This window comes from Pangasianodon hypophthalmus, chromosome 16 (genome assembly GCF_027358585.1).
Source record: "Pangasianodon hypophthalmus isolate fPanHyp1 chromosome 16, fPanHyp1.pri, whole genome shotgun sequence".
Lineage (NCBI taxonomy): Eukaryota > Metazoa > Chordata > Actinopteri > Siluriformes > Pangasiidae > Pangasianodon > Pangasianodon hypophthalmus.
In genome coordinates, this window is record NC_069725.1 from 1,998,749 (window position 1) to 2,017,946 (window position 19,198).

The following is a 19,198-nucleotide window of genomic DNA, read 5'->3' on the forward strand; positions in this document are numbered from 1 at the left end:
AAGATGTTTACGCTATATTCATACATTTTTTTTAATCTTCACTGGTGGTTAACATAAGCTAGGATTACAGGATTTCTAAGCCATATTCATTGTTATAATTTTTAATCACTGCTAACACTAGCAAGCTGGCTAACATAGGATTTTTGCAATATTCATAGATGCTCATAAGCTTAACTCCTAGGCTAGCTAGCTGATGAGATAACCTAAGGACTTCTAAGCCATATTCATCAATGTCTATTATTCACTGCTAATACTAGCTAACTTCTCAGGTTTCTGACAGGGATTTTTAAACCATTTTTATAACTGTTCCTTATCTACAAATTCCTATCTCCTGTGCTACCTAGATAGCTAACCACACAGGATTTCCTACAAGATTTTAAGGCATGTTCATAATCATCACTAATAATGCTAGTTTGCTAATAAACAAGTTAAATTGAGAGGACCTTTAAGCCATATTCATGTTCTTAAACGTCAGTGCTAACACTAGAAAGATGGCTAGCATAAGCTAACCTGACAATATTTTTGTAGTATTCGTAGATGTTCATAAGCTTATCTCCTATGCTAGCTAACTAGCTTTTTTGCAGTCATAACCTAACATGACCTGCTAGAATTTCTGACAGGAATTTTAAGCCATGTTCACTGCTAATGCTAGCTAGCTGGCCAAAATGAGCTAACCTGACAGAATTTTAAAGCCATATTCATTGACATTATTATTATTATTCAGTGATAATGCTAGTCAGCTGGATAATATTACAAAAATCAAGTTTGCTTATATTTATTGCTGCTCATAAGCTTAACTCCAAGGCTAGCTAGCTAACATGAGATAACCTGACAGGATTTCTAACCAATATTCATAGGTGGCTTAAACGTCTATTTTCACTGCTGATGCTAGCAAATATGAGCTAAATGATAGGTTTTCAGGAAATTTTAGCCATATTTCTCCAAGAAAGTTCTCAACCTTCACTGCTAACGGTGGCTGGCTGGCTAGTAAAAGCTAACCTGACAGGGCTTTATGGGGTATTCATAGCTATTCACAATCTTATCTCCTATGCTAGCTAGACAGGATTTCTGACAGGAAACAGCTAATGTTAGTTGGTTAATACGAGAAAACCTTGTGATATTTCCAAGCCATATTCATAGACACCAATATTCTTCATTGCTAATGCTAACTAGTTGTCTAACAGGCGCTAACTTGACAGGATTTCTGACAGGAATTTTTAGCCACACTTATAAATGTTCTTCAACCTCACTGCTAACAGTGGCTACATGGCTAGCATTTTCTGACAGGATTTTTATAGCATTTATAGATGTTCATAAACTTATCTCTAATGCTAGCTGGCTAACAGGAGGTCTTTTGACAGGATTTAAAAAAGGACAGTAACAATAAAATAAAATATTTCTTTTAAATCCAGTAATTGTCAGAACGGTGCTGGAGAGAACAGGAGAGTGTGTGTGTGTGTGTGTGTGTGTTCACTGCTCAGGGCTGAGGTGTTAACACACATCTGGCAGCGAAAGGGCCTCACACACACAGCCTGCCTTTCAGCAAGCGTCCCAGGATAGAAGCACATCATCTAGAGGAGGCCACAAGTGTGTGTGTGTGTGTGTGTGTGTGTGTGTGTGTGTGTGTGTGTGTGCGCACGTGTGTGTGCGCACGTGTGTGTGTACACTGAGGGTGTGTGAGAGCACGTATCACAAAGGGGTTCTGTCTGAATACGGGTGGGCAGGCCTCATATAGAAAAGCAGTTTAACTTGAGAACCGTGACCTGATCTGACTGCGAATGTGTGTGAGTGAGTGTGTGTGTGTGTGTGTATGTGTGTGTGTGTGTGTGTGTGTGTGTGTGTGTGTGTGTGTGTGTGTGTGTGCGCGTGCACACACACCCTAATGCTGACTGGCTGTAACTTAAACTCAAGGCTTTTATGGTTTAAAGATGGCCGCTAGACATGCGCCAATAGAAAATGTTCATATCATAATAATTTTTCTTACATTTTATAATGATTTACGATATAATTTTTTTTCTGCATCACATTTAAAGGAAATCTATTTAATTTTTAAATTAAATCCAGTTCATATTTTATCATTAATTTTTCATCATTTAATCCTGTCAAAATAGAGCGTTACCATAACAACCGTGTGTTTTCTTAATTTCTTATATTACGTTAGTTGAGCGAGGTGGGTTAGCACAGAGGGTACTATGTTATCCTCAATGTGATTGGTTCAAGTTGTGACATCACTACCTGTGCTTATGATTAACATAGCCACGCCCCCGGAATCAGAAGTACTGAGGAATCCTGTGTTTTGAAAGGAAAAAATGTGAATTTTGCGACGTGTTAATGTGTTGAAGGCTGTTGGATAAAACTTTTCATATCAAACTGCAAATGGGAGAAAGAGTGTCGTTTCTTTCTCACTCCTCCTTCCACCTGCCGCTCTAACCACACTTCCTGTGCTTCAACACCTCCAACCGCAGAGCTGCGTGTGTGTGTGTTCGAGAAAGATATCATCATCATAGCTAAGGAAAGACTCTTCCATAGAAACATACAAATATATTGAAAAAAAGAGCGAGATCAATTGATACACACACACCTCACAAACACAAACACCTCTCACACACCTCACAAACACAAACACCTCACACAACCCCAGCAGATATAAACCAAAACTGGCATCATGGTGGGCCAGCAAACCTGAGATGAAGACGGTGAGTGTGTGTGTGTGTGTGCGTGCAGACTGTTTCTTAAAGGAGCAAAATTTAAAAAACGAGGCGGTTTTTGTAGAAATGTCAAGGATTTTCCAGAATTCTCACATTCACATGGAAATCCAGTATGAGACACGGAAATCCCAGAATTCAAAATATGTTCCTAGCGCAAAATTTCATTTTCTCTAACATGCTGTTGCAAAATATTGTGTGTGTCTGGCTTTATCGAATAAGCAGGCTGAAATTTGTAAACAGGAAGTAGTTTCATATTTTATATTTCATACTTCACGACCACAATCATTTCCACCTGGTACAAACAGATTTTAAATGGAAACTCGTATTATTCCTCATATACGGAAGAAAACCACTCTGTGTCACTCTGTTACAGGAAAATAATCAACAGCGGGGTGGTGTGATGAAGCAGAGTTACTGTTATCACTGTAACAGCATGTTTTAAAGTGTTTTATTCCTTTTACACCACAGCAATTTGCCCAAGATTACAATATTCACTTTACTCAGGAATGACACGACATACGTTTTATCCATTTAATGTTGTCATACATTAAAGCAAGTACGTTCCTGTTGTCACTTACGTTATAGCAGCTATAAACAGTCGTTCCCTCACCAGCCTCTCTTTTTTCTCTCTCTTGAAATCAGTAAGACAAAAAAAAAAAAAAAAAAAAAAAAAAAACACAGCTTGTCACGTTAGAGAGAAACCGCAAAAAGTGTAAACTCCTCTGTCCTGAAGATGTCGGAAAACTTAAAGTTACAGCTTTACTGTTACAAAGCACTGACACTGGAGACTCCTTCCAGAAATGTTACATAAACACATTTCTCCTTACAGATAACATCACTGTATCAGAGTTTATACGTTTTTCCTTCGATAAATAACGCTACACGCTTCCTAGTGACGGCAATTCCGGATCATTTCGGCGAGTCGGATTATTTGACTCAGTTCGCTAAAACTAAGAGTCGACTCTTTCAGGTTCCAAACGGCTCACTGCCACTTTGCTCTAAACAAATATTCTGACCAGTGATTGTTCTTCTTTGCCTAACTATGAATAAGGCAAATAGAATAAAAATGAAATCTTATTCTAATTAACAAAGTAACATTGCTTTGCCTTGCATTTTGTAAAATTTTACAAAAACATTAAACAAGAAGATTTATTTCCATTTATCCTGAAAATAGGAATATCCTGTTGGAGAACAGCTCGTGTGAGTCGACTCTCAACGTTCACCTAAAAGAGCTAGGTCAAAGAGCCAACTCGTTCGTGAACGACACATCACTAGCCTCTTCATGCCCGTCGTGACGTTGCAGCCAGACTGAGGCCGCGATGTTTTTATAAGCTAGCAAGATATTTACTGCATTAAACTGTAAGTCTGGTTATAGCACAAGTTTTTAGCCCTATGCTATGAACAAGATTTAGTGCAATCATGCGCCCCGTCGTCGTCGTATGCAGCCACGTGCATGCAGAATGTCGTGGCTTTGGTTTTCATTTCTGTACTTTAGAAAGCATATGAAGTGCAAATGAAATCTCAAAAGCATCAAAGAAACTGAAAGTCGTCGCTGTCAGCTGTGTTCAGGGCTGAGCAGAAAGTCAGCGACCGTTATATATCACATTACATGTGGGTTTAGGTACGGCATTTAGACACATGCACGCGCGCACACACACACACACACACACACACACACACACACACACATACACACACACACACACACATACACACACATACACACACACATACATACACACATACATACACACATACATACACACACACATACACACACACACACATACACACACATACACACACACATACACACACATACACACACACATACACACACTTCAGACTCATCCAATAAACAGGAAGGAAAAAGACTAAATCTGTTAATTTTCCTCATGGTTTTAAAATAAGTAGAAACGTGATGTCATTTTGATGTCATTCGAGTGTGTGATTTAGTCACACGAGGCTAAACTAGTAGCTTTAAACCTCCCTTACTTAGCATCATATCTCCAGCTTAAACTGAAGTGTAAAACTAAGCAAAACTAAACAGTAAACTAAAGTGTAAAACTAAACTAAAAACTAAAGTGTAAAGTTAAACTAAACAATAAGCAAAAGCTAAACAAAAGCATAAAATTAAGCATAAAATAAACATTACACTAAAAGGTAAAACTAAATTACACACTAAACTGTAAAATTAAACTACAACTTAAAGTGTAAACACTACTGTAAAACAAAACTAAAAACTAAACAAAAGTGTTACACTAAACAAATGTGTAAAACAAAACTAAGCTCACAAATAAAGAGTAAAACGCAACACTAAATAAACTAAACATTAAATGAAAGTGTGAAGCTAAAAGTGTAAAAGTGAACTAAATTATAATACTAAAGTGTAAAACTAAAGTAAAAACTGAAATGTATGCAGATGTGTTCAAGATGTCTTCCCCCCCACACACACAAACACACACACACACACACACACACACACACACACGATTTGACAGGCTTTAGTGAATTTTCAGAATCACCGTGGGTTTACATTTACACGGAATTTGTCATGGTGTACCGATGCTTAGTAATAACAGTAAAATACGAGAAATAAAAAATAATATTAATAAGGTAAACATTGTAAGGTAAGATAAGAAAGTCAAAGAGAGAAGAGGAAGTTATGAAATGAGAAGCATAAATATAAAGAAACGATAAAGCTATGAAAACTATGAGGATAAATATAAATATATAAAAATGTAGGGATATAAGAATAGAGACATTAAGTGTACAGTAGTGCAGGAAGTGGGCCAGTGCAAGTGCTGACAGTTTGAAGGTGCAGAAGGTGCAGTATGGCAGTGTGAGATGTGTGTGTTAATGTAACGCATATGAAACAGCAAGGTGGGGTTTTTCGTTGATGTAATGTGTAAGCTCTTAATAGCCATTAAGCTATTCACAGCTATTAATCTGTTTGTCGAGTGTGAATCAGAGTGAAATTTGGTTCGTTTGCTCTTTGGGTTGCTTTACTTTCACACTGCATAAAATTAAACAAACCAAAAGGCAAAAAAAAAAAAAAGCCTGAGCAGCGTATAGGGCTGAAATCATCCTCATCAAGATCTCGTCAACGTCAGAGACTGAAAAAAAGTTAATAAACATTTATCCAAGTGTATAAAAATCACAAAACCTGACCTGAGCGTAGTGATCATAGAGCCGTGAGTGAATAAATGATTAGATAATTATAGAAATAACTAGTTTCAAATAATTTGTGTCACATTCCGAGTTTATTTTCTCTTTTTGTTCGGAAAACGTGGCATTTCTGCGGCACTACAGCTCTGTCCTTTGGTTCAGTTTAGCAGCTCACGTGCACAGATGAGCCGATTCAGAGTCGAATCACTTTCTCACTGGAGTTTACGCTGAGACTCCCTCACTCTGACGCTCTCAGACCCGAGCGCGATCGCCCAAGCGTGTTCTGACCTGACTGAAGAACCACAGCGAGGGCGAGAACACACAAGGGTTCTGTTCAATCCAATCAGAAATTAGAAAAGATCATAATGAACAACCCTGGCACACAGTATTTAATCCTGGATTCTGTTTTTCTATTTCTGGATTTTTCGAAAAGCAGAAACATTATTAACTATTTAAACCAAAACTACTGACATTTTCACACCAACAAATCTTTATTTCTTGTCAGAACAGAAACGAATGCACTAAGAGCAGATGAATACATTTTAAAAAGGTAATTTTTAAATAAATAAAGTCTTCTCATCAGTGTATGTCTTTAAGCTGTGCTCAGTTTGATTGAAAAGTCTGAGAACGTGACGAGATAACTCTAAATACTCATTATGTTTAGTTAATTCTTGTCATCTCACTAATGTTGTGTAAATTTTAACTGATTTTTTTGGGCTCTAAATTAGTGAGAAAAAACAAAAAAGAACACCAGAGTGAGCAAATTTCCAAACACGCTGGCTAAAGAAAGTGTGAGGCTAATAACGCTTTTCCTGTCTCCTTTTCTTTCCTTATTGAAATCCACACACACACACACACACACACACACACACACACACCCTTCCTCCTCTCACAAAGCCACAGTGGACATTACAGAGGACACCATGTTTCTTTTTCCTTCTAAACCCTGCATTTGTCTGCTAACCATAGTGAAGATTAAAAAAAGTAATGCACTCATACTAAAGGGATAAACATATCTTTATTCGGGAGGAAACCGTTCTCTAACTAACACACACACACACACACACACACAGCTGCTGTCTGCGGGCCGACTGACCAGCCTGATCAGGGCAGCAGGAAACACAAAACTGCACAGTGCAGCTGAGGCCTTTCCTGTCTCTCTCTCTCTCACACACACACACACACACACACACACACACACTCACACACACACACACACACACACACACACACGCACTCTCATTCCCCAAAACCCAAGACCTCGAGGCTGCCCTGTTACAGGGCGTCCATACTGGTCAGGGCTTCCAGCTTCTCCTACGCATCACGCGTCCACCATATTGGAAAGGGCAAGCTTCACTCACACGCCAGTGCGAGTCTATGAAGCGCTGTGGCTCAGCCGTGCTAAAATAGACTGTAACTCACTTTATGTTCAACTTTATTACAGATTTCGTATTTCTGCCTCTCTCAGAGGACGCAAGTGTAAATATATACACACACTGTCAATATTTAGCTTGAGCCTATTTCCTAAAATTGGTCCACAAAGCAGCAGGATAACTTGTAGTGTTAAGGGAGATACTGATGGACATGAAAGATCTTAAACAGATATATGACCTGCTAACTGCTTGCTATAGAGACATTTACATCTACTACAGCACCCAATAAAAAAAACCTAAATTAATAATAAATTAATTACAATAAATCAGTGTAGAAATCCAAAGCAATTCTACTTCATATCAAGCTAACTATAAACTGCTTCCTAAAATCCTTCATAAAATAAAAAAAAAAAAACATATCGCCAGTGTTAAATCTGTAAAAAGCGATTCTTCGTTGCTCGTTTTGAGGTTTCAGTGACTCCTGAATTGAAATTCTGTTGAAAGTTTTGTAGAAATTCATATCAATGAGCTCAATCCGGAAGCTCGACCCGTCCAAGATGGCGGCTCTGTCGATGTGACTGATGAGAACCTTCGATTTTGTACACTCTTGCTAGTGCAAACATTGTACATGAACCGAAGATATCTGTAATGAGAAGCTGCCTGGACGCTACAAACCTCCTCCCCTTCCTGCTGTTTCATTCGTCTCATTCATTTTAGTGTGTTTTGGTTGCTGTTAGCAAACTTGAATGTGAAAATTCCTCATATTTTATTTGCTAGTCAGGATTAGCCGTGCTGAAACTTGCTGAATAACCATGAGATCAGAGAGCAGTGTGACCCGAGCGCTGATAGAGAAGTTAATCAGTACTCTCCTGAACACTCTGCCCAGAGTACCAAGCAGAAACACCACCATCTTCCCCTTTCTCTCTCTCACACACTCACACTCACACACACACACACACACACGTTCATGTGGATTTCTGCTAAAGGGAACTCCAATCTCGGTTTTCTGGTTTTTTTTAAATGAAGTCCATTGTTTTCAAAAATGACTGTGCTATCTTGGTGTTGTGTTTTCGGTTTTATTTCCCCATGTTTGTCCCACAACAGCCGAAGGAAACAGCCATGACACAATGTAATTAGGTTAGACATTCCCAAAAAAAAAAGTCCACATCACAGTAGCAACTACATCGTGCATACTTTAAAAGTCACTCATCACTTACAGTAAGTTTATCATTTTACCAACATGCCACTGAATAACGTCATAACAGGTGGTTTCATGGTATTACGGTTACCATGACTACAATCAGCAAGTAATAACTGCATTGTCATGATTACAGTGAGTGTGTTGTGTCGGTGGGATGGACATTTGAATTACGTGCATGTCACTCTCAATAAAAATCTTTTGTTTCTGTGTTGTATGTAAATTAAGCCAGAATATAAAACATAACAATGTAGAACGTAAAAACTTTACAAATTTCAGTTTCCAGTGATTCCCTGGGAATCCTGGAAAAGTTTACTTTCTTCCCTGGGAATCCTGGAAAAGTTTACTTTCTTCCCTGGGAATCCTGGAAAAGTTTACTTTCTTCCCTGGGAATCCTGGAAAAATTTACTTTCTTCCCTGGGAATCCTGGAAAAGTCGACTGGATGCTTCTTTTTTGACCTAATTTACATCAAATTTGTGTTTTTTGAACTTTTGAGATTTGTATATAAGGCTTTTATGGTTTAAGAAAATGCAAACCCTACCTCTAAAAAATTCAAAACAAATAAAAAAAACATTGAAAAGAAACTAATGAATACAGCACAGGAAAAAAAATTAAGGTGACATGAATATAAGTGAAATATATGAAATTCTTAAAACATATTTAAGATTATGTTTATTGCTATATTAATATCACAACGTCATTCTACTCAGGGTCGTGACAATATTATCATAAGTTTATTAATTTATTTCAATTTTAACTTCCATACGTACAAATCCCGAGTATCAGAACACACACAAAAGACACATGAAGAATAAACCCGAACACAAACAGAAAGCAGGATTCACTTTTAAACACCTCATGACTCCACCCCGCTGAGTCGGGGAATTTTGCTGGGAAACGCCACTTCCTGTCACATTAGAGCTGGAAGTCGGGCAAAGTGCCGCTATCACTGCCAACACTCTTCCAACGAGGAGGAACTGTTAGTCCACAAAAAGCTAAACCAAACAAAAATAAAGCACAAGGTGTGGCAGGGAGAGATAACCCTGCGAGCGACGACGCTGACCGTCTCAAAACGCTCTGAAACGCAGCGACTGAAATGAATCTCAGCTCCAGGCTCTTCGTACGAGTCACTCAGCAGCAGTTATAAACGAACACAAAAGCTAAACGTGGATTAAACGTCGATCATGTGACCTGTTCAGACACTGAGTCAAGATCTCGGCCCAAACACGGTCCGCCTGTTACAGAGATACGCAACAACGTGATATTTACGCAAATATTTCTGTAGACATGGAAAACATCAGGGTTTAGATGAAAAGAATCTGCTGGAAACTAGCGAGTGATAAAGCTAGGAGTGAGCGTTTGTTTTTCCACGTACGTCTGTGACACAGAGCCGCGATTTCAGCAACAGTGCGACCTTTTAATCGGAGATTTTCTCCGAATTTCAAATTACGATTGATGAATCCAAACGACTGGCTCGAACAATTCCTCGGACCGATCCTACGTCACATGTGCTCTGACGTTTCTTCAGTTCTCCAGTCATAACTTTAGCTCCAGTTTACTGTTTGACTCAAAAAAAATGGAAGAACCGTGGTTTCATCTTACCCTGTCACATAAACCTCTCAGTAAACATGTACAGAGACGTGACGAAAGAAAGCATAGAAAGCTGGGAAGGAAATGGCGGAGATCATCTGTGAGCCTGAGTGTACGTAGCTAGTACAGTTAGCTTGCTTCGCTAATCTAATCTGAGAATGAAGCTAGTATGATTTGCGTAACAACCGATGTTCACCCTGATTAGTGCGTTATTTGTTTTGTGTTTTACTAGTTAGCTTTAGAAGAGAGAGATATATATATAGAGCGAATACTGTTTCTCATCTGAAATAAAACCTACACAGGCCACGCCCACAGGAGACAAACTACAAGCAACATGAGCCAATCATCACTTGCTAGCATGAACGTAGGGTAAACATCGCTCGTGCTAAGCTATTGAGTTTTGTCTGTACAAGTAACGTTTTCTAAATTTCGATATTTTGCGCTTAAGAAAATAAGCATGATGATACGCAGTGTTTCTCTCTCCACAGAGACGTGGCTGAAACTTTATTTCCATCCTTTACCTCGTTATTTATTTTATTTCAGCTAATATTTTGATGTATTTAAAGTTGCCAGGATAAATAAACGCAGCCCTGTAGTTTTGTTTGGTTGGTTTTTTTGGGTTTTTTTTACGATCCTCACCCTCTGTGTAACATGACGCGCTTCTGTACACGGCGTATTTTCCTAAACTCGGCTCGAGCAGCGTCTCACTGCAACACTTCTCCTTTCATATCCCCAGGACTGAGCCAGCCACAAACACGGAATAAAGAACAGGGACGCAGCTTTCAAAACACATGGGAACACACGGCTGGGTTCCTCCTGCGGCGTGGAACTCAAACGCCTGGCGTAAAAAAAAAAAGGCAGAAAGGAAATGACATCTCATTCTACATTTCATAACCTCTCCACTTTGGTGTGTTGTGTGTGTGTGCAAGTCTGTAACTCTCAGATCTTCATATACTGTGTATCGCCATTACACAACTGGATCACCACTTCTTACACGTTAACACTTCCAGGCATAATGTTCACACTTACAGACACTTATTAAAAGATATCTGAGGAAAATATAAGATATAAAATCACCTTCGAACTACTTGAGAGCATTCATTTAATTTAATAAATCATTATCCTGATTTCTCTTGAGCTCTAGACGAGCTGTCGTTATCCACACTGCATGTCTTTAGTGTATTTTTAATAACTTTATGCATAAATTTAAAAAAATAAAATAAAATAAAATGTATTTTTTGGGCCAGATTCAACACCTTAGATTTTTTAAACATAATAGCTGTGGGTTTTTTTTAAAGATAGATATTTTGACCTCCTTTAACTGTGTACCTTTTTAATGATATTTTGTATGAATGATTATTTTTGTTTACAAAAACAAACAATTATATTATAATATTTTCTCCTTTGTTCCTCATGGCATTGCTACACACAGACTTTTTCAATATATGTGATATTTATTTAAGTCGACATTCATGTGCCATGCAATTTTAAGTAATTTAAAACATCTAAAGAGGCTGGATGTGCTTATAAATAATTGATGGATGAAAAGGTTGACTTATTGCAAGCGTATCCAGTCAGCTTGTGCGATATTGATTTTTCCCTGCTTGTGATTTTCCATTTTAAATAATCAGGCTAAACAATTTAAGCCTAAAAAAAAAGACAGGAAAACGAGCATTTCCACCATTTCAGCTTTAAGGAGAGTCCAGCAGGGCGTAATAATATTACCAGCTGTGCAGCTGGGAAAAAAAGCTGGATGATGGATTTTAGGAGGTTTTTTTTTTACAGTAACACAAACAGTAAAAGAAATAATAATAATAATAATAATAATAATAATAATAACAACAACAACAACAACAACAACATCAGCATTAACATTATTTATAAAATGTCAGATTTGACGCTTTGTTTTAGGTCAAAAGTTTCATCTATTTTTCACTTTCTGATTCTAATCATTTTTTTCTGCTGAATAAATAAATAAATAAATAAATAAACTTATATTAGCGATATACGTGTCTAATGTTAGCTACGCCGAACACACAATAATAGATTTTATTTCACAATAACAAACTCAAAACATTCTCCTTTTGCCGTGACAGAAAGCGAGGACGCACTTCACTGGTGAAGAAGGGGGCGGAGCTTCCTAGGCAGTGTTAGCTAATATTGGGAGTTGGGGAAAAAAAAATAAATAAATACGCAACTATCAGTCATTGCAGATTCGATTGCTTCATCTTCAATGAAGAAAGTTCATCTTTCCAAGAAAAAAAAGAAGTGACAACTTGTACCAGTGCAAACATTAAATTACGAATTTCCTGCGCAAAATGTGTAAAGTTTGGCAGATCTGGTAATATAATACAATATATAATATAATACAATAAAATATAATATAATATAATAGGAGTAAACATGACAGGTTATCGTGGTAGTGTGGTAGCGTATAAAGATGAAAAACTCGTTATATTGCACGAGCCTTTCTTTTCCGATATTGATAGCAAAACTTTGACTATCAGCCGAAACCCATCTCCATCCCATACTGGTTTCCTTCAAAACTACAAAGCTTTAAAAAAAACAAACATTTTTGGCCAAAATTTTCTGTGACATCCATAATAAATATAGTGAACGGATGTTAGCTATATACATGTCTAAATGTTAGCTAGGTCGAATATACACTGAGATGTTAAACTCAAAACATTCTCCTTTTACTGTACAGAGGAAACGAGGTCGAGATGAGGGACGAAGGGGCGGAGCTTCAGAAAGGTTAGAAAAAACAACAACAACAACAACAACAACAACAACATACAAACAACTGTCAATCATTCCAGATTCATATGTCGATTGGTTCGTCTGCCATTTTATTGAGGAGAAAAAAGGAGACTGTTATTTTGGTGTATTTTTTGAATGATAATCGTACCAGCGATGTTCATTTACGGAGCTCCTACGCAAAATGCGTAACAGTTGGCAGGTCTGGTAAAATAATATAATACAATATAATATATTATAATAATATAATCAGAGTAAACGTCACTGGATATGGTGGTAGTATAAAATATTACCAGAAGCCGAGTTTCTGACAAAAAGCAAACGTGATTTTATAAATAAAGAACCTTAGAAGAAGCTTAGAATAAAAAGCTAGCAAACTAATCGAGAAAGCGATGTGCCGTAACAGACCTCATTTCATAACGCAGAAACAAATCTAAGCCAGCTGAGGCCACGTGATACACAAAAGCTCAACGTGGCTCTGCTTTATTTCATTACAGCTAAATTATCTCTTTTAAAAAATCGCCACACTTCAGACATGTGCCATGTGACCCTGTGTTCGCCGAGCGTCTTCTCTCAGAGCCGAGAGAAAGGAGGAAAAGAAAATCTCGCCCGGGCCATTTTTCCTGCTCGGCTGCTGCATCCGGAGCAGAGTGCAGCTGTGTGTGAGGCATCCTGCTCTCGCTCTGTGTGTGTGTGTGTGTGTGTGTGGAGACAGCCAGCTGCTACACAAAGGCCTACATGACATTCACCGCCTGCTCCGTACAGAGCCATGCTCCGAAAACAGTCACCTTTCTGCAGAGCGGGTTAGAGACGAGCGATACGACAAAAAATACACGAAAAACATCACGAAACAAAGAGATGATGTCATTTCAGTGATATTGAAAAATAAACTACCGAAAAAGAAACAAAAGGAAAAGTCAAGGAACGTAGTTTTAATTACACACTCCTCTAATTCCTCTAACTGCTCTCAACTCGTCTTTAAACGATTAGCATCTGTTCAGAAGTACGTACGATATCAACGCTAATCATACCCTAACGTCATTTCTCATAATATCCATAACACAACGTCACGTCTAAATACATCTGGGATTTAAAAAAGGAGAAATAATTAGCGTATCATTATAATAATATCGTTATTGGTGGAAACCTACCACAGCTGGGCAAAAGTTATCATTATCGTCATAACGCAGAAATTATTCCAAAACATATCCGGATTTAATTAATCAGAAATGGAACGCAAATTCAAATTCTATTTTCTAAAAATCACGTATTAAAAAGTAGCTGAAGTTAGCAGCTGACAAGTAAAAGGAAAACGTCTAAAGTTATTAAGTCTAAAATATTACAGTTTTTTTTCTTATGTCCAGAATAATAGAAATTATCTATGCACAGATATACAGAGTCCCATAACAAGAAAATTTTTAAAAAACGGCAAAACAAAAGCTTTTATTCGCAGAGCAGCACACAACTCGCTCAATCAGTCCACCATTTTTCTCTAAACACACATTTAGATGTAATATCCTGTCAGTGAACACGTGGTTAGTGATGTCAGGAGTAACGGTGTTACACGCCTCGATATCGCAAACGCTCGACATTCCTAATTCTCATACTGACTCCGATTTCTCACGAGGAGAATTATTTGGTTTCGTTCTTCCCGGGTTCAGATGCTGGATTTATGGGACGTGCTGTATATATTTTAACACGTACATTAATCATGACGTTTAGCTCACAGGTCTGAGGAATAGGATTTGCGAGTAGCCGAGACGTCCAGCTCGCGTCACCGTCGGCCATGTTGGATCAGGAGGAGCAACACGTAACAAAGTAATAAACACTGACGTGGTTTGGACTTGATTTAAATCCGATATATTTCTAAAAACAGCCTCACTGCGAGTGTGGTCACAAAACTTTTATTTATTTATTTTTTTTTTTAGCATACTGAATGCATCGTCAGTACTTTTAAAAGCTCAGACTACATACTACATTTTATTTTACAGAGTATTATACAGAACCTGTAAACAAACCGTGGCGTTAGATTACAGCCGACTGGATAGAACTTAATAATATTACAACGATTTTTCAACAAAGTCTCATTAGTTCCTCCTGTTACTTCTTAAACAGACCATGACGTCGACTCGTATCGTGATAGATTACGAGGTTTTTTTAGTAAATCGCTAAAACCCTTAAATCTTTAGTCTAGATTAGTGTAACAACACAAAACGTTTTTGTAAAGTCGATACACTGCCTAGTTCAGTACACTGCACATGTCGTAACACTGAATCTTAGTATGCAGCGTTTCCCAACTTTTATCCCAGACACTCAGAATCGGACCCTAGAGATCGGACGAGACCACTTTCCTTTTCTCTTACAAAAATTCCAATACTGAAACCTTGAGTATCAGCTGATATCGTTACTCATCTGATATTTATTTCTTTAAAAACTATTAAAGTGATTCTATTAACTAAAACAGGATAAAATACATAGCTAAAAACAAAGCTTACGCAAAAATCACTTACGATGCAAATAAAGTATAAAAACAACTAAAAACACAATCCTGTCTCTTAATATTTAAACATTTTCAGTTCCAAAAAAAATCTTCCCCAAACCCAATTCATTCTTCTTTCCCCCCTCTGATATCCGAACCACCGAGTGTTTCTGTTTTTGACCCGATTACAGTCCTGGCTATCGGATCAGCGCCGTCTCTACTGAGACTGATACAGAATGATATATGTATTGAACAATAACATAAAATACGAAGGAAAAAAAAACAGTTTATATAGTTTTACGGCACCAAGTAAGGCCACGGTGCTGCGATCTCCCGAACAACTCGGCATTCTTTGTGTATATTAGTGATTTTTTTTTTTTATCCGTTTTTATCTGCGATGAACTCAGCATCATCACGTACGACTGATTAACACCACTGACATCACAACAGAGACTCTGTCTTCACTCTTCTTTTTTTAAATGTATTTTTCCAATTTCCTCTTATTTTATTATTCTGAACACCTTTCATTTTATTTCTGTATTTAACCCTTACCCCTATTAACGCTTATTCTTATTTTACCGACTGCCTTGTTACTGGAGTCCTGCAACTAAAGACATTTTAAGAGAATACTTTTAACTAAATCTATGTGCTGAGCACAGGCAGAAGTTTAACAATAAACTCCATCCTGATGACAGACTTTCCTCCATCATCATCATCATCATCATCATCATCATCATCATCGTCAGCTCTGCGTGTTGAGCCTCAACAACCTCACTGCTAATGAGGAAATAAAGCCACACACACACACACACACAGAGCACATGTGGACGTGCTGGGACGGAAGATGAAACCCAAGTGAGATAATAATTTACCACTGAAACACTGACAGGTTCAGGTACAAACGCATCTCCTCTGCAAACGCTGATCAAACTCGAAGCTATTAATGCGATACGATTATTTCATATCTGCTGATATTATTTTAATATTGAAAAACATTATGCCATGATGTGCTTTTCCAAGAAGTACTACTATCGCCCAAAAATATCACGATATTAAGGTTTCGCTAGCAACAAAAGTGCAAAGTTTAAAGAAAAATAATATGATTTCAATCACTTCTGATCATGTTCAATTTTATCATTTTTATTATTCTCAAGAGAAGAAAAAAATAAAACAGTTAGCATCCGATCAGCTAGCTACTCGCCGTAACAATGGAGACATTTGACTAGCAAAGAGTCGACGTCAGAATGAAGCCATGCTGTTAACAAATAACCTTCCGTTCAGTCACGTCCAATCTGTAGCGTGAACTCTAACATCCAATCTGTGATGTCCAATTTCAAATGAATTAATGTCCAATCCATTCTGTAACGTCCAGTCTAATCTCTGAAGTCTAATTCTCTAACAACCAACATATTCTCTAACATCTAATCTCTGATATCAATTCTGTAATGTCCAATCTCTAACATCCGTACTGTAACCTCCATTCTATAACATCTAATATGTAACAAATTCTATAACGTCCAATCCACTCAGTAAGGCTTAATCACTAACGTCCAATCTCTAACGTAAAGCCAGTAATGTCCGATCCCTTATGTCAAATCTCTAACGTCCGTTATCAAATATCCATTCTGTAAACTCCAATCTGTAAGATTCAGCCCATTCTGTACTGTCCAATCTCTAATGTCCATTCAGCAGCGTCCAATCTCGAATAACTCTTCAGTAGCCTCTAATGTCTATTGTCCAATCAATAACATCCGATCTCTGCCTTCTAATCTTTTAACTAACCTCCAATCTATTAGTAATATATCCAGTAACATCCACTCCATTATGGAATGTCCAATTCATTCTCTAAAGTCCAATCTGTAATACAAATTCTGTAATATCTAATCTCTAATGTCCAATATCTAACATCCATTCTGTAACCTCCACTCCAATGTCCAATCTCTAACGTCCATTGTTAAAATTAACATCTAATCCATTATGAAACATCCGATCCATTCTCTAACATCAATTCTGTGACATCCTATCGCTAATTTCCAATCCCTAATGTCTAATCTCCAATATCTAACATCCATTATGTAACATCATTTCTGTAACATCCAATCCATTCTGTAGAGTCCAGTCTCTAACGTCCTTTCACTAACATCCAATCTCTAACATCCAATCCACTCTGTAACATCTAATCTACTGTAAAGCATCCAATTCATTGTCTAATATCAAATCTAAAAAAAAAAAAAAAACACCTAACAACAGGCATGATACTCAGAAACGATAAGTGATATATCACTGGAGCAAAACTATTTAAAAACTCCAATAATATTTTAACGTAATGAATAAAAACATGGAAAAGGAGAGAAAATTAAACCAAAGGAACAAAAACTTTTTATGGTTATCGTCCAGTTAGCTACATGTTACTGTATACAACAATCCAGGTAGAGATTTTATTGATAGTGCTGTATCGTGATGTTAATATATCGTATCAACCAGCCTTATATTTAAGCAAAAAGAGTTTCAAGTCCAGTGATATTTAAAAAAATCTTATTATCCAATCAGCTACGATAATCACCGTATCATGACGTTAATGAATCACAGGATTGACATAACATCATATCATCCAGCCCTAGACTCCAACAAGCTTGAGCTCACACACACACACACACACACACACACAACTACTCACTTTCTCCTTCGATTTTGTCCGTGCCTCTGGTCCATATGATCTGCCTCGTCTCCAGCTTCGCCTGAAACGTCCTCCTCTCGGGCCTCTGAGATTTCTTCGAGTAGAACAGCGTGAGCACGGTGCCGAGCTCCAGGTCTCGGTAGACGCTGTTCCTCTCGGTGTCGCTCGGCGTCCACGGCCCGGGTCCGTTGGAGAAGAAGGAGGCAGCTGTAGCCATGGCCATTTCCCCCGTTTGTTCTCCTTTTCCCCTTTCAGAACAATTTAGTGGCTCCTGCACCTCCTCCTCAATGGGACACCTACGAAAAACAGGCCAGAGGAGGGGGAGAGAGACGGATTTAAACTCACCGCCTCCTGGGCTGGTTTTTTTTTTTTTTTTTTCTACACAAAAACAACACCAAAATACAGAAGACAGCAAGAAGAAGAAGAAGAAAAGAAGAAGAAGAAGAAGAGCCTACAATGAATACAACCAGCCCGGACAACACCTTCGCTTCTGAAACAAACAATTAGTTTTTTTTTTTTTTTTTGTCTTTGTGTGTCAGAGAGGCTCCATTATTTAGAGCAGAGTGTGTGTGTGTGTGTGTGAGAGAGAGAGAGAGAGAGAGTGAAAAGGTAAAGGCGTAGGTTTTTTAAACCTTAAAACCTCTATAAACATGAGAAAGGTCAGCTATGTGAAAAAACCCACACACACACACACACACACACACACACACACGCACGAGTCACACACACACAAAGAGATTACAACACCAGTATTGTTGATTATCTGTAATGTAAAACGTGTTACTTTGGACATTTAATGAGGTTATTATTTGTGTGTGTGTGTGTGTGTGTGTGTGTGTGTGTGTGTTTTGTGTGAAAGCTGACACACTGCTAAGCTAATGGCTAACCTGATCATCCCAGCCTGTCTGGATGAGCTTCAGCTCCACATTACCTCCTGGCAAGTTTTCTTTCTAAATCAGGATCTAGTTGTTGTTGTTGTTTTTTTTTTTTTTTCTTGTAGTCGCAAACGGATAAAAACTAACTCTGGTGCTGAATGTAGGCCGCGCGGTGTTACATTTCAAAGAAGCAGAATGCACAGAAGTATGGCTGAAGGAGAAAGAAAGAAACAGAGAGAGGGAGAGGGATAGAGAGAGAGAGAGAGAGAGAGGGAGAGAGAGGAAGACAGTGTGTTCTACAGGATTGGGGGATGATTGTTGGATGAAGAAGGAAAAGCTCGGGGTTTATTACCGTGTGAAAAGCAGCGCAGG

The 19,198-nt window shown here is 37.9% G+C and overlaps 1 protein-coding gene across 1 annotated transcript in view; it reads right to left on the reverse strand.

Annotated features, from left to right (window-relative positions):
* plcg1 (phospholipase C, gamma 1) overlaps window positions 1–19,067 on the reverse strand; it is a 66,632-nt gene extending 47,565 nt beyond the window's left edge. The window contains exons 1-2 of the mRNA XM_053240471.1: window positions 18,839–19,067; window positions 17,952–18,247 (exon numbers count right to left, since the gene is read on the reverse strand). Of these exons, the coding sequence (XP_053096446.1) occupies window positions 17,952–18,247; window positions 18,839–18,846 (304 nt within the window). The 5' untranslated portion in view covers window positions 18,847–19,067. The remainder of the gene's footprint in view (window positions 1–17,951; window positions 18,248–18,838) is intronic.
* Window positions 19,068–19,198: the final 131 nt, after the last annotated feature.